The 15,066-nt window shown below is 36.4% G+C and overlaps 1 protein-coding gene across 1 annotated transcript; it reads right to left on the minus strand.

The window, feature by feature from the left end:
* Window positions 1-1,328: 1,328 nt before the first annotated feature.
* crabp1b (cellular retinoic acid binding protein 1b) lies at window positions 1,329-8,672 on the minus strand. Its single transcript, XM_048185201.1, has 4 exons — window positions 8,401-8,672; window positions 6,762-6,940; window positions 5,120-5,233; window positions 1,329-1,810 (listed from the first exon to the last, which is right to left on the minus strand). The coding sequence occupies exons 1-4, from the start codon at window positions 8,468-8,470 to the stop codon at window positions 1,760-1,762; spliced, it is 414 nt and encodes a 137-aa protein (XP_048041158.1). The 5' UTR covers window positions 8,471-8,672; the 3' UTR covers window positions 1,329-1,759.
* Between the last annotated feature and the right edge of the window lie 6,394 nt (window positions 8,673-15,066).

Genomic DNA, 15,066 nt, shown 5'->3' on the forward strand with positions numbered 1-15,066 from the left:
ACCTGCAGGGTAGTTTTATATAACTCAACTATTGTTTAAAAATTGCTGTATTTCTTGCTTAAAATGAACCCAAAATATGTTGGAAATTAAAATTTAGTAATATGTTTAATAAATGAACATTTATTAAATTGCTAATTAATAAATTTTCACCTTTTATTATTGTTGCCTCTAGTAATTGTGTCCGATCTTTAATTTCCAACTGGTTTGGGTTCATTTTAAGCCAGCCATATAGTCATTTTTTAAACAATAGTTGGGTTAAATAAAACTGCTCAGCATGCTGGGTAAACATTTAACCCCACCACTGGGTTTGTCCATTTTAAACCCAACTTCGGTTGTTTTTAACCCAGCATTTTTTAGAGTGTAGGATAGTAATACCAGTAAATGTTGACCTTATGGGGACATGTTTTGGTTAAATCATACTAAATGAAGTGTTTATAAAATGTAAAAATGCAGTAAGTTTTCTGTTATGGGTAGGCTTAGGAGTAGGGTTAGTGTAAGAGGACAGAAAATGGTTTGTACAGTATAAAAAACATTACGTCTATGGGAAGTCCCCATAAAACGTGTGTGTGTGTGTGTGACACTGAAGACTGGAGTAATGGCCGCTGATCAGAGGACTAAATTACATTTTAAAATATATTACAATAAAACAGTTACATGAAATGCACCCATGTTGAGCATAAAAGACTTCTTTCAGAAACTACATTTCCAGCGAATGATGCTCTTAATTATCTCTCAGTAGAATTGGTAAAATAGATTTTTGAAGCTACAGTCTGTAACTTTTTTTTGGTTAAAAATTATCCAAAAATAATTTTTTGAGCAAGTACATAACCAGCCAGTGCTCAAAACAATCACCTTACCTTAGCCCGATTCCCAACGGTAAGCTTGTAATAATGTTTTAAATTTCAGTGGTACTGGATGGATTTCGCGGGAAATACAAGCTTCCACTATTGGTCCTTGCGTCATTACGTCATGTCTGTATACATACAGGAGTTCCGGCTAGCAGGCTATATCGTGTGTGTGTGGATGCAGCAGGTGGCAGATCATGTGTAGCCTCTTCTTACAGCAGCGGGAAGAATTAAACTTATCATGTTGATGACGGTTTGCAATCCAGCAACTTTAAAATGACACTCATCGTTGACAGCTGGTGCATTGATAGAAAACCCACACATACATTAGATTCATCCGTACTGAGGAGCCGTGCCGATGCGCAACCCCCGTAAAGATGATAATTCCGAAAAAATAACTGCAGTTTCAGGGTTCAAACAGAGATGGCGACAAAGAGGTAAAAACTTACAGACTGCAGCTTTAAAAAAAAAAGTACAATAATATCATTAACAATTACATGTCTTTATTATTTTATGCATGGTCAGTGACAGAAAAAGAAAGTAAAGTAAATTAAGATCATGAGACGTGGCTGCAATAAACCATTGTAACTGAGCTAAGAATATTTGGCAGATTTAACCATGAATATAATAACTAACACCAGGCTCACTCAATTCCTGTCTGGCCCACCCCAAGGGTCCTGTAGCCCACTTTAAATCTTAGAGCTCGAGTAACACTGTACATAAAGGCTATAATTAATGAGAAACATTTTAAAAGTAAATCTACTGATTACACTGAATGCACTAAAGTGATATCCAAGTTAGAACAGAAGAAAGTATCAACTAACACACTACAGTGCAAGTTAATCATGAACAAAATGTTATTCCTCCAAAGCTGCAAGTGCCGGAATATCCCTCCATCCAGTTCACCTCGGTGCTCATTCCCGTACATAAATCCGTGTGCACACCACATCATCGGCCCCAAAGGTCTGAGCAATGAAGACAAACAGAGAGAGAACGCCATGAACTCAGTCAGTCTTTCAGTGTTATTCACAGTTCATTTCGTTTACTATGATTCATGTGCAGTCTCAGATTAATTATGTGAGACACCCTTAAAGGGATAGTTCACCCAAAAATGAAACCTGTATGAATTTCTTTTTTCTGTTGAGCAAAAAAGAAGATTTTTTTGGTAATCAAACAGTTGACGGTAGCAGTGGCGTGCGCAGACCTCCGGGAGGGCAGGGGCGCAATCACGTTCGCGCTCCCTCGGAAGAAATCGCGTTCCAGGGAAGGAGAAATGGGAACGCGGGGCACTGCAACGTGACCACAAAGGGCACTTTCCCTTTCGCAGTCAAATTGGCAGGGGCTCAAGACTCCCCAAAACCCACCCCCACCCCGCGTGCACGCCACTGGACGATAGCCATTGACTTGCCTAAAAATACTATGGAAGTCAATGGCTACCATCAACTGTCTGGTTTCCAACATTCTTTAAAATATCTTCTTTTGTGTTCAACAGAAGAAAGAAACTCATACAGGTTTGGAACAACATGAGGATGAGTAAATGATGACAAAATTTTCATTTTTGGGTGAAATATCCCTTTAAAATGAAGGTACAGATTGTGTTTTACTTTTAAGTTTTGTATGTAGCTTGTTGGAATTGTGCCTTGCTTTGACTGATGTGTTGACTGAATTAAGAGGAAGTGCCTCTGACATCTTGATGCTGCCTTTTCATATTTACTGGAGTTTAAAAATCACACCTAAACAGAACTAGAGCAGCTGACAGTACTATACACCATCTGCGTTCCAGAGCAGGACCACCTCACGCACTCTGTTAAAAAATGGTATTAGGACAGGCCATCTGCTGTGTGTGGCGGTGCTGTGGGAGACATTAGAGAGAGAAGTGTCAGGCCCCTACGCACCGCCAGCATTCCTACATGTAACATGATCAATTAGACCCATTTGCAAAGTATTTTCTGGGTCACTTCCAGTAACTTTGCTCCATGATGCCAGCTTTATGTTAATGTGGCCATTTTTACACAAAAAAAACACACGCATTAATCATTAGGGTAAAAGATAAAGATGAAGTAAAGTTTAAGTAAGCCATTTATAATGAAGAGAGCTGCAATGCATAAGACAAATGGTTTAGAATGGTTCATAAGAATAACACATCAATTTCAATAAACACAAGTGCAAGTGCCATTATATGCATATGCAACGAGACATTTTTATAATAAGCTGCAGTTGGTCAAATACTTTGGCATGATTATTCAGCTCATGACAAAACAGCTGGCCATGAATGGAAAGACATGCATCACCATCATGCATTCAAAAGCCTGAAGGAGTTGTGATGCGAGCCAGCTGCATCACCATTTCAGTGCGATGCATCACATTTTCTGCTCTGCCTAATAAGACACAGATGTGACTTCAACATGTCTTGTCCTGCATGCATCGTGTAACGCCACCAACTGTGTCAAGGTCCATGAGCGCATTAATGCAGACCAAAAATACGACTGGATGCAAGTTGTGCTGTGTTAATGGTCCAGCATATTTCCCTGTTGAGGTCATTTAGTTAGCAATAACTTTCCTTGAATAGAGTACAATGGGTCTGAAATGACCTCTTAAATAACATTTTCAACAAATGTTACAAATTTCAGCATAAAATAGAAATCAACAAAAAAGAATAAAAAACAAAATACAAAAAAGATAATATAAAACATTTAGCTGTCGCTCAGTAGCAGCTATTGCTAATTTGGAACCAAATGTTGGTTTGTTGTTATTGAAAGAAAGAAAGAAAGAAAGAAAGAAAGAAAGAAAGAAAGAAAGAAAGAAAGAAAGAAAGAAAGAAAGAAAGAAAGAAAGAAAGAAAGAAAGAAAGAATTTGGCAAAACATTTCTCTTCCATGTGGTGCCATTGCTGACAGCAAAAAATGGGAAGGTGTTTTAACACCTTTTTATAGTCACCTGTCTGTTGGACACCAGTGTAACGAATAATTAGACTCACCTGTGGTTGAATTCTTGTTAAAATAGACATTTGTAGTCTAAAATTTAGCTTTGCTCCAGAGACTTTAAGTGGGGTGTACTCATTTTTGCATCACCCTAATTTGAATAAAACTGAAAATTTTGTTCTCTAAGTTATATTATTAACCTTACTTTCATGTTATAAGTTAAACAGATGTTATATTAAACTTAGTCTTGTCAATATTTTGGAAATTGTTTTTGTGTTCCTTAAGATATTGTTTAAAATGTTACTTTTCAAAGGGGGTGTATGCTGAGCACTGTAAGTAGCTTTTATAAACATGCCTTAGAAAAAATATAACATTAAAATAACATTACTGGTGTGCATCTTGAGACAAAACAATGGCACTGACATATTTTAAGATGTGTCAGTGCAAATTGCTTTCAGTTAAAACAGCTCAAACATGCATTTTAGTCTGGGATTGGCTTAAACCTTGTCTGAAACCTGGGATATGTGCTTTAAAGTAGTTACTTTTCATACTAGGCCAATTTTATGTAAGATAATACTTTATCAAAAATATCTCTAATAGTTCTTACAACAAAAACATGATGTTTGTGTGTCAGATGCTTAAAAAAAGTCTAAAGTGTACTGAATTTTGCAGAAGAGTTACTGAATAAAGCAGAGTAAGCAAGATCTTGGTTATATCTTGTGTTATGGAGCCCTTAAGGACTTTTAAGTACGGCCTACATATATCATGCTAGTTATAAATAACATGCACTTTATGTCGTTACGTTTTTCCTTTTTTCATCAGTAAAATTGTATTGGTATTGTAGAAGATGCATGTGATCCAGAAATTAGTGTCACACAAGGTTATCTTCTAATGTAAGTTGTGTCCTTTATTGAATGCTCATTTTTATGGCATATATTTTCACTGACCATGCGAAGAATGGTGAAAATTATTACAGATGGTGAGCGTTTCACCATCATAAGTCTTTCCGAAATCCCCTTTAAAGTTTACAACAGATACTTGAGCGCAAGAGGAAGGCATTTGATGTCCCTCAGGGGCAGCAAAGCCAGTGAAAGAAGCCAGTAATAAAACCTCCTCAGTTATAAGGCCAGTTTACTGTTGTCCATCTGGCCTATAAAAAAGAGAAGGCCAGATGTTTACCCAATGTTGCATTTTTGTTAAAAATTCAAAGCAATGAAAATGAATTTGAGCAATCAGTTTCTCACGGGTGTTAGAAATCACAAAGCAGATTGAAAAATGTGACCTTCAGCACAGAATAAACAATGACATACACAGAATGAGTGATTTTATTATTGCTAATGGTACAGGTCCTCACCAGGATGAGTTCATTCCCTTTCAGCTCTCGTGTCCAGTACGTCTTAGGGCCGTTACCATCAACAAGGGTTTGCCTGCAGGTCATCTTGTTCTCTGTCTCCCATGTGGCCAGGCTCTGTAGACAATTACAGTCTAATGGTAGTCTCACAACATAGCCTTTTGAAGATGAACATCTGTATGTACAATACACAGTGGAAAAAAAAAAAAAAAGTTCTTTCCAGGGAAGAACATTCAAATGATTCTCAGAGGAATTCTTCTGTCCATTTGCATTTGAATTATGATCTCCAGTGAATGTTAAAGGCTCTTAGGCCATTGATTTGAGGGAGTGAATCACAAGTAATGGGCTGAGGAGAGATGACCACCACCATAGTTATATATTTATACATTTCTGTGTATTAATCACCCTCTCTGCTTAACTGAAATCTTTTGTGCTGCATATAATTGGATGACTATACAGTTTTCATGTTTAATTCATGTTGCCAGATAGCCTCTGCCAAATATCTAAATAGAAAATGTCTGGGTGTCAATTCATGTCAAAAAAAAAAAAAAAAAACAGATGTTTATTTAGTGCCTGACCTGTGGTTACTTTGATTTGCCTGTAAAAGGGCAGCAGTCACAAAGGTTAACTTGTTAAAAATGCTTTCCAGCACATGACAGCTTGGCCTGCAACCGCCCATTGCCCTTTCAGCAGCCTCTGATGGGCTGACAGGCTCAGAAGAAAAACTCAATGCCCTCACGAAACACATCCTGTCATATCAGTGCTCATCAGTTCTTTAGTATTCACACATTATCTTACGGAGAGCTGGATGTGATGGCGCAACCGTTTGAGTCAGAATCTCTCAGATCCATTTAAATCCAGGAGATTAAAGGAGGAAGACATAAGGGTGACTGAAACTAGATAAGCCTGCGGTATTGCTTTGATGTGCTTGTGTGTCATATAATGTAATTTACCAAACTATCTGTGACATGAATAAGAGGTGAAAAAAAGATTAGCACAGTCACAAACTGGTTATTTTGCTATTCTTCCATTTTGTATTGTGCTGTAGTTTTATAGCTGTTTTTTTTATTATTATTATTAAAAAATTTTTTTTAAATATGCTGCTCAAGAAACATCATCAATGTTGAAAACAGTTGTGCTGCTTAATATTTTGAGGAACAAAATATCCAAATATCCAAAATATCATACCTTGACAAAGGCTTTGTGCCAAAACATTGGTTAATAAAAACTTTTTGCAAGTGCTTATGCAGTCAAATCTCATGTACATTCATATTTTGTGAAATATATTGCCCTGAATACATATTTTTCAGGACTCTGATGAAATTTCAAAAGAACATCATATATATATATATATATATATATATATATATATATATATATATATATATATATATATATATATATATATCTTTTGTTACATTATAAAAGTCTATGCTGTCACCTTTGATCAATTTAATGCATGCTTGCTGAAAAAAATATTGATTTCTTAAAAAAAAAAAAAATAAATCATAATGACTCCAAACTTTTGAACAGTAATTTTTTAGGGTAATCTAGGTAGTTTATGATTTGTCATCTCTCAATGCTCATTTTCAAATGACAATATAAATATTGATCACAAAAAAGGAAAACCCTTAAGCTGTATTACCTTGCATTTCCGCCCATCTACGGTCTCTTCGTTGAACTCTTGTCCTATCTGGAAGTTGATTTCTGTGGTCCTCACAGTAGTGGAGGTTTTGATGTAGAACTGTTCTCCGTTCTGACGGATCTCCACGTGGGGTTTAGAGGCTGCCGCACAGGCCACCTTCCTCAGCATAGCGTTCACCCCTGCATTACACAAAACATCTAATTATGCCACATTAGTTATGCCAAATTTGTCACTTTGCTTATGTAAATGTTTTCAGTTTTATGTCATTGAGACAGAGTGGTTAAAAGTCTCCAACTGAAAGTCTCTAATTAAAATGATTATTATATACAATAAATGATCGAATAACTCCATGTGCACTCATCACTCTTGACTGTGCTGTAATTATCCACTTGCAGATCTCACTCTAATTCCCTCAAGACGGCATACTTACATCATTCATTTGTATCTGCTGCAATAGATACTGCAAAGGGAATGTCTGACCTGCTTTCATGTTTTTTTTAATGTGACTGATGTTCATTTTTCCTAGTCATAACTGGGGCAAAGCAAGCATTTACAGCTGTGGTATGCCATTTTCTGCATAAATAGTTATCAAATGACCACAGAGTAGATTGTTATCAGCAGATGTTTCAAATAAGGAGTTGTAATGACAGGGTGTTGACTGGAAGGAATGCCACGGCTCTTGGACTTGTGTAGTGCCTACTTGGACAATGTTGAAATTCTAGGGCTAATTGCATTTTTTGCCACAGGATTGTAGTGTAAACTATTAGAGTGAGAAACTGTCTGATTCTGATATGCACACTACTGTTTCAAAGTTTAGGATCAGTAAGATTTTAAAGTAATAATTAATACTTTTATTTAGCATTAAATTGATTCAAAGTTACAGTTACAGTACAAGTTACAGTAAAGACATTTGTGATGATTTCTATATTTAAAATAAATGCTGTTTTTTGGTCTGTTTTCAACATTGATAAAATTAAGAAATGTTTCTTGAGCAGCAAATCAGCATATTAGAATGATTTCTGAAGGATCATGTGACACTGAAGACTGGAGTAATGATGCTGAAAATTCAGCTTTGCATGACAGAAATAAATTACATTTCAAAACATATTAAAATTGAAAACAATTATTTTAAATTGTAATATTTTTTCTTCTTCACAATTTTAGCTTTAACTGTATTGTTGATCAAATAAATGCAGCCTTTGTGAACATTAAAAACTTCTTTCAAAAAAATTCTTACCCCAAACTTTTGAATGGTATAGTGTAAAGTTCTGAACAGACAAATTTCAGGGGGCCTCATAAAATGGTTATTAAACTATTAGATTTAATTTAATTTTGAAAAAATCTAATCCACTGAGTGTGTGCATTTCTGTGCCCTTGCTAAATCTATGCACAGTCTCTCTAGCTTTGAGAATTTGAATAAGAATCCAGGCAACTCATGCTGCCAAAGAAACAAAAGAGCCTGAAGAAGCAGCCCAACAGCCCGAAAATAATAGTGATTTACTCTTCACACTAGTTAATCCATGAATATGCTATTGAAGACAAAACAGCAGAAGAAGAGGAGATCGTGGATGCGGCCTAAACAACAGGATAAAATAGTCTATACGCACTTGGAGAAGGATAAAGTGAGTGGATCACTTACCGAGCGCTTTCAGGAGTTCTTCAAAATTTTCACTGCTCTTCATCTTCCAGGTTCCGGCAAAATTGGGCATCTTGAGTTGTTCCTTTTTATCAGCTTCTTTAAAAACGTGCTTTTTAATTCAGAAACCTAATAGATCTAAATAGATCTGCTACCACCCCTTTTTATTTCTCAGATCTAAAAAAGCTGTCAGTCTCCCTCCAGTTTTCTTCTTCTCTTTCTCACACTGTCTCTTCTAGAGTGTCACCCTCTCTTTCTTTCAGTCTCTGTGTTACGCCTTCTGGACCACTGCTGATAGCAAGCATCTGTGACGTACATCAGTGGTCCCTCCCTCTTGCCCAGATGGATGTAATGGCTTACAGGAGACATTCTCTAATGCTTCTCATTCATCTCACATCCTTGAATTCATTGCTTTAATACTATCCGAGCTGTCGCATTTATTCCCATAAAAAGCTCCTAAAGACTTTAAGTAGTCAGTTCATACTCTTATAAAGTCTTTTTATCATTCTGCCAGTTCTGCAACTTTTGGATGAAAATAAATGTAAGTAATGGGTTTCATTTTCTGCCAGTGCACTTTTTAAAAACCATTCAGAAGTGCTTCCAGCAACACTGACTATTAATTATTTTTACAAATATATCAGGTTGATGAAATTGTGAGTGTATGTACTCAAGGATATAAATTAGATTGTCAAATTTTTTTCCTCTCTTTTAAACAGTACATTTTAAAAAGAGCCCTGAACATGTCCTCGATACATTTCCCATGAAGACCCATTCATCCTGGATCCTGCCTCCCAAGACTAGAAGGACAGGAGCCCCAGGAGAGAAAGAGGGGCCCCAGGCTGAACTCCTCCCTCCCCTGCTTGGCGGTTGATTTGTTCCTGTCCCGATGTTGTTTCATTTATCTCATTGACGAAGTGCCTTTGAGACAGCGGTTGATAATTAATGTAGAGAGAGGGCAGAGAGCACTTTGTCATTTCTCCAGGAAGTATCCAGGAGAAGGAACGGACCCATCCACTTGCTCACACACCCTCATCAGCCACTGTTTTTCCCATCAATCAATTGATTTGGTATGGGCCTTTAGATGTTTCTCTGTGTGAATGTATCTTTTCTCTCCTTTGTTTTTATAAGGCCCTGGTGAATGTGCCAATGTGTGGTCCATGAAATAGACCGCGCTATGCCAAGATCGTGATGTGGAGGGCCATTGTTCCTCAAAAACCTGCCGAATGTTTAAAGGTTGCATTAACATACTGTATTGTATTTTGTCGTGTTATTGCATTAACAGTGGACAAGAAAATGGACTGTTGCATTTAAGCAATTTTGTTTAACTTATGGGTAACACTTTACAATAAGCTTTCATGAGTTAATGCATTAATTAAAATGATCTAAGGTTAATAAATATTGTAAAAGTATTGCTCATTGTAAGTCAATGTTAACTAATGTTAACAAATGAAACCTTATTGTAAAGTGTATGCATATCCATCATATGCATCTGTCTCTTTGTCTTTTTATGAACGCCTAGATTTTAAAAGCTTCCCATCAGGGCTCAGATGGACCTGGTTTGAGGTCATACCAGATTAAATCACAAATCACCAATCGACATACACTAATGGAGAACATCCATCAACGTCCAGCTTTGCAAAAGAGACACGGCCTAGTGTGACAACACCCTGTCCACTGATGTCATAGATATAGAGACCCCCAGACTCATTAGGGCATCTATTATGCTCAGTCATTTTTCACTCAGAAATGTAATGGAAGTAACTCCCAGTGGGACGGCAAGCGTCAGTGCCCTGGGCGTCTGACTATGAAGAGCAGTACTTCAAACTCCAGTCCATCTGATCTTTGCTTGATCATTTATCTACGTTGACCTCAAACTAATCAGTGATTGAGTCATCAGACCTCAGATCGCAAGCTTCCCATCTCCTATGCTTATCATTGAATGTTTCTCTCAGAAGTATTCTTTAATTAAGATTAATTTCGATAAAAACTACACTAGTAAACATGAATGAACAATGAACATTATGCTTTTTCGGATATTGCTTTTCATGCGCTGTGTTATATAGCCGTTTGTGAATGTAAAAGGTCCTCAACGTTTCAATAAATGGAGTTCTTGTCTCGCTAAAGAAAGATTCTGACCTGTCTGAAACAAGTCGTCAGTAATTTCAGTATTACATCCCTCATGAACCTATAGGTTTGTAACAGATTTGGTAACACTTTACTTGAAGGGGTGTGCATAAGACTGACATGACACCTTCATAATCTTGACATGACACGTGTCATGAATATGAAGGAGGTTTTATGCATGTTTATGACAACTGTCATTAAGTGTCATTCGCTCAATTATGTCATTTTTAATGCAAAGATGACATTGTTTGAGATGTCTTTGTTACGACAACTTGACATAAACCAACACATCATAACCTGTCAGTGTCTTTATCATGACAACTTGACATTAGCAAAACATCATAACCTGTCATAAACATGACATAGCAGATTAATTATCAAACTTAAAAAACTACTTAGCTTTATGGGTTAACATTACATTACATTATTTTGGTAACACTTCAGTATAGGGAACACATATATAAACGATTAACTATGACTTTTCCCTCAATAAACTCTTAATTTACTGCTTATTATAGTTAATTGTTAGGTTTAGGTATTGGGTAGGATTAAGAATGTAGAATAAGATCATGCAGAATAAGGCATTAATATGTGCTTTATAAGTACTAATAAATAGCCAATATTTTAGCCATATGAATGCTAATAGTAATAAGCAACTAGTTAAAGGACCCTAAAATAAAGTGTTACCATTATTTTATAACAGTGTCATCTTTTTTACGAAATTTGAAATCGTCTATTATCTGACCTTCTGTTGGTGGAAACTAAAAAAAAAAAAAAAAAAAAAACATGAAATGAAAAATAGTCATGACGCTGTTATAAAATTATTTGTCAGAGTATTGTCACTTAATGACATTTTAATGACAAGTTCAATTTGTACCACTGTAGTTGAGCTCAAGATACATATTCATGACACTATTATAATGGCCTCATGACAGCCAATGTCAAAACCAACCACATGACAGTTTAATGTAATGTTAACCCATAAAGCTAAATGATGTCAAGTTGTCATGACAAAGACACTGACAGGTTATGATGTATTGGTTTATGTCAAGTTGTCATAACTCGGACATCTCAAACAATGTCATCTTTGCATTAAAAATGACATAACTGAGCGAATGACATTTAATGACAGTTGTCATAAACATTCATAAAACCTCCTTCATATTCATGACACGTGTCATGTCATGATTATGAAGGTATCACGTCAGTCTTATGCACACCCCTTCAAGTAAAGTGTTACCACAGATTTGCATAATGCCAGTGCATGGTCTTCATTGGCTGCCTGCGAACGATGTCTACTTTGACCCGCCCTCAAACACTTGTTGTAGCTGAGGCCTGGAAGAGTTAGTGCTGTCGACATGTCGGTAAGACACTGTTTTCTGCTCTGCGAAAGCAAATCATCTTTGATTGCACTTCCAAAGGATGAGGACTCAGGCTCGAATTGATACGGTAAAACTGAGGCCATGGTTACTGTTCATATCACTTTGTATACAAGTGCTGAGGAGCCTCCGGAGCTAAAATTCAGATATGGTAATGCAAAATAAGTTTCCGACACATGCTGTAAATGGCCAATCACAACAGGGCCATCTCACCAATCACAGCAGAAAAGAAGGGTTAAGAAATATCAAATCCTTTATTGAACCGTTTCAGGCATTGTGAGTAAAGAGGTGATGCTGCAATGAGTATTATGAGAAAATTGGGTCACACTTTATTTTGATGTTCCCCTTTAAATATTCTGTTTGCACCATGTCAACTAATAACTGTCATTAGAGTATTAAGAGACTGCAGGGTTTAGCTTAGTAGAATGTTGACATATATTTGCAAAGTTACTCATGAGAGTGTCTGTTGGGGAGCATCAAAATAAAGTGTTAGCAGATATTAAGCAGACAGTCTACTAATACTTTATTGACTGGGAGTTGAAATGTAGGTGCAATATTACTTGGTCAAGAGAATGTCTAAAGGGGACCATCAAAATAAAGTGTTAGCAAAAAATTATTTTAATAAATTAAGAGTTTATTTGCAAAAACAGTTAACTCCATTTTTATTAATTCTCACAAATCATGTTTTTTTATTGTGCATTCCAAGTAATATCAATCAAACTGCAGTTGGGTTGTTTTGATTAAGTAATAGTAACTCTAAAAAAATACAGGTAAATTAAAAAATTAAAGTTCATTAAAAGTATGTTTTTTATAAATATTAAAAGTTTGTTTTTTAGCAAAAGCAGATAACTCCAACAGTCGTTTTTTTTGGCAAAAGCAGATAACTCCCCATTTCATGTTTCAGAGTTAAACAAAACCCAAGTAATTGCTTTGTTATTGCATTTAAAACACTCAAACACACGTGTGCACACAAACACGAACACACACTAACAGATCGACACATACACACACACACACACACACACACACACTCACACTCACTGTGCGCACACACACACACACACACACACACACACACACACACACACACACACACACACACACACACACTCACACTCACTGTGCGCGCGCACACACACACACACACACACACACACTAACAGATCGGCACACAACTACACTCTCTCTCACACACGCATCCACGCACGTGCGCGCGCACACACACGCAAAAGAACAACCAAGGTTTAAGCATGCAAGTCGTGTATGGTGTACAAGGATTTACAGGAGTCGAAATTATAAATCCTCGATCACTTTTAGTCAGTTTTGACAAAACTTCCCTCAGCTAGCGCGTCTTTTTTAAGTGACCAGAAACCTTGTCACCTGACCTGAATACTGTGCGCTGATTCGCTAAAACGGACTTATCGGTTTCTGTACACATACAACAAGGGCGCTTGTCGGCTTCTGCTGTAAAACGTGAACTTGCGATGGCTGACAGTGGACAAAACCGCCTTTTCTGACAAAATGGATTTAGGGTACAGAACGTGCTATACATGGAGAATAATGCACAGCACTTAGTTCATTTTTTTTTTTAAATGGCGTTTATCGGTTTTTGCAAATGAACTCTTCAAATGTAAATATAACATTACTATAAAAATATAAATATTTTAGACAAACTTAAAAAACAAAAACAAATGATAATGTATTTTCATAAATTGTTTTATGTGAAAGGACAGTAATGCTCTTTTCAGTGGTCCATGGCCGTTGCGGGCGTAAGATGGTGGTTTTGGCCGCAGAGATGAAGTCTGTGCCATTGTGTTCTGGCTGAGACATTGATCATTGGCAGCACTTTCCTCGCCTGAGGGTGGAGGCCCTATCACAGCATTAGTTAATCACAGCTGCATGTTGCACCCCCATCACAAAATATTGCAGCAAACACGCTGATACTAGGCCATTGTTCTATTATGATTTAATTATGTGCATAAAAAACTTGGGAAGTGAAGAAATGGCATTTGCAGTGTGTTTTATATTCTCTTTGAATAACTGTCCCAGTTTTATTTGGATTGTTTAATGAGTTTTGGTAGTCTGTATAAACTTAGTCTGGTATTTTGCAGAAAACATTTTATCCCAAAAGAGCAAATAACTTTTTGAGGTTGAGCCTATACTGAAGGTTATTCTTCTATTTAGAAAGTAGTTTTTTTTTCCTTTAGATCATTTCACACTGAAGCAGAGTCATCAAAATTTCAAAACTTTATAAATGACAGAAAAAGAATAATACGATCTTGCAAACTTGGGGTTTGAAATGTGTAATATCAACCCTACCCTTCCCCAAAGTTTGATTTGCAGCGCAGCTAAGAACTAACCATCATATGAATGTAGCTGCAGGGAAACATTTGCCTCATCCCTAACCTCGGGCTTTACAGAAGCACTGCTCTGGCACTAATTAATAAACCGGAGCAGAAAGAAACTCTACTGCCCAAAGACAAACAAACTGTAGGGGGCAGTGCACTTGCCCTGAAACTGAACTAATGAATATACTCTTTCCAAAAGCTCAAATCATTTTGTCAAGTGGTTTCGTCTTCTGCTGCAGTGTTGAATAGATAACAACCTTTCAGAGCATTGCATGCCATTGCTTGAGAATTTATAGCTATATTTATGTTGTTGTATGATTTCTGCAAATAAAACATTACAGTCTTCCTAACAGCATTAAAATAAAAAGATTTCAGTACATTTGAAGCATTAAGCAGATCGGAACTCCTTTGGTATCAAACCATGAAAACGGTCAAATAATTAAACACAAGGTCTAGAAATCACACTATAAATATGAGGATTTCTCATATCTCAAAATATTCAAGATGGTTGTTTAGGGGGGGAATAAGTATCTAGTATTTTTGTAAATCATTTAAGTAATCATCATAACAGATCAACTGCTATGCATACGCATCAAACAGTGGTTCGGAAATGTACTCCAATACCTGCTGACATTGTGAGTAATATTACTTCATATCTGATATTTTATTTGAAATTATTTTTCTTCTGATTTTATCCGATATTTGGGGAGTAAGTTCTGAATTCTTGGCTCAGGTTGTTACTGTATTGATATTTTTATCAATACCATCAACTATTAATTAGTTGATGCTCACAAAAATAAACAAAGATCCCCCAATAT

This window comes from Megalobrama amblycephala, linkage group LG3 (assembly GCF_018812025.1).
Source record: "Megalobrama amblycephala isolate DHTTF-2021 linkage group LG3, ASM1881202v1, whole genome shotgun sequence".
Taxonomy (NCBI): Eukaryota; Metazoa; Chordata; class Actinopteri; order Cypriniformes; family Xenocyprididae; genus Megalobrama; species Megalobrama amblycephala.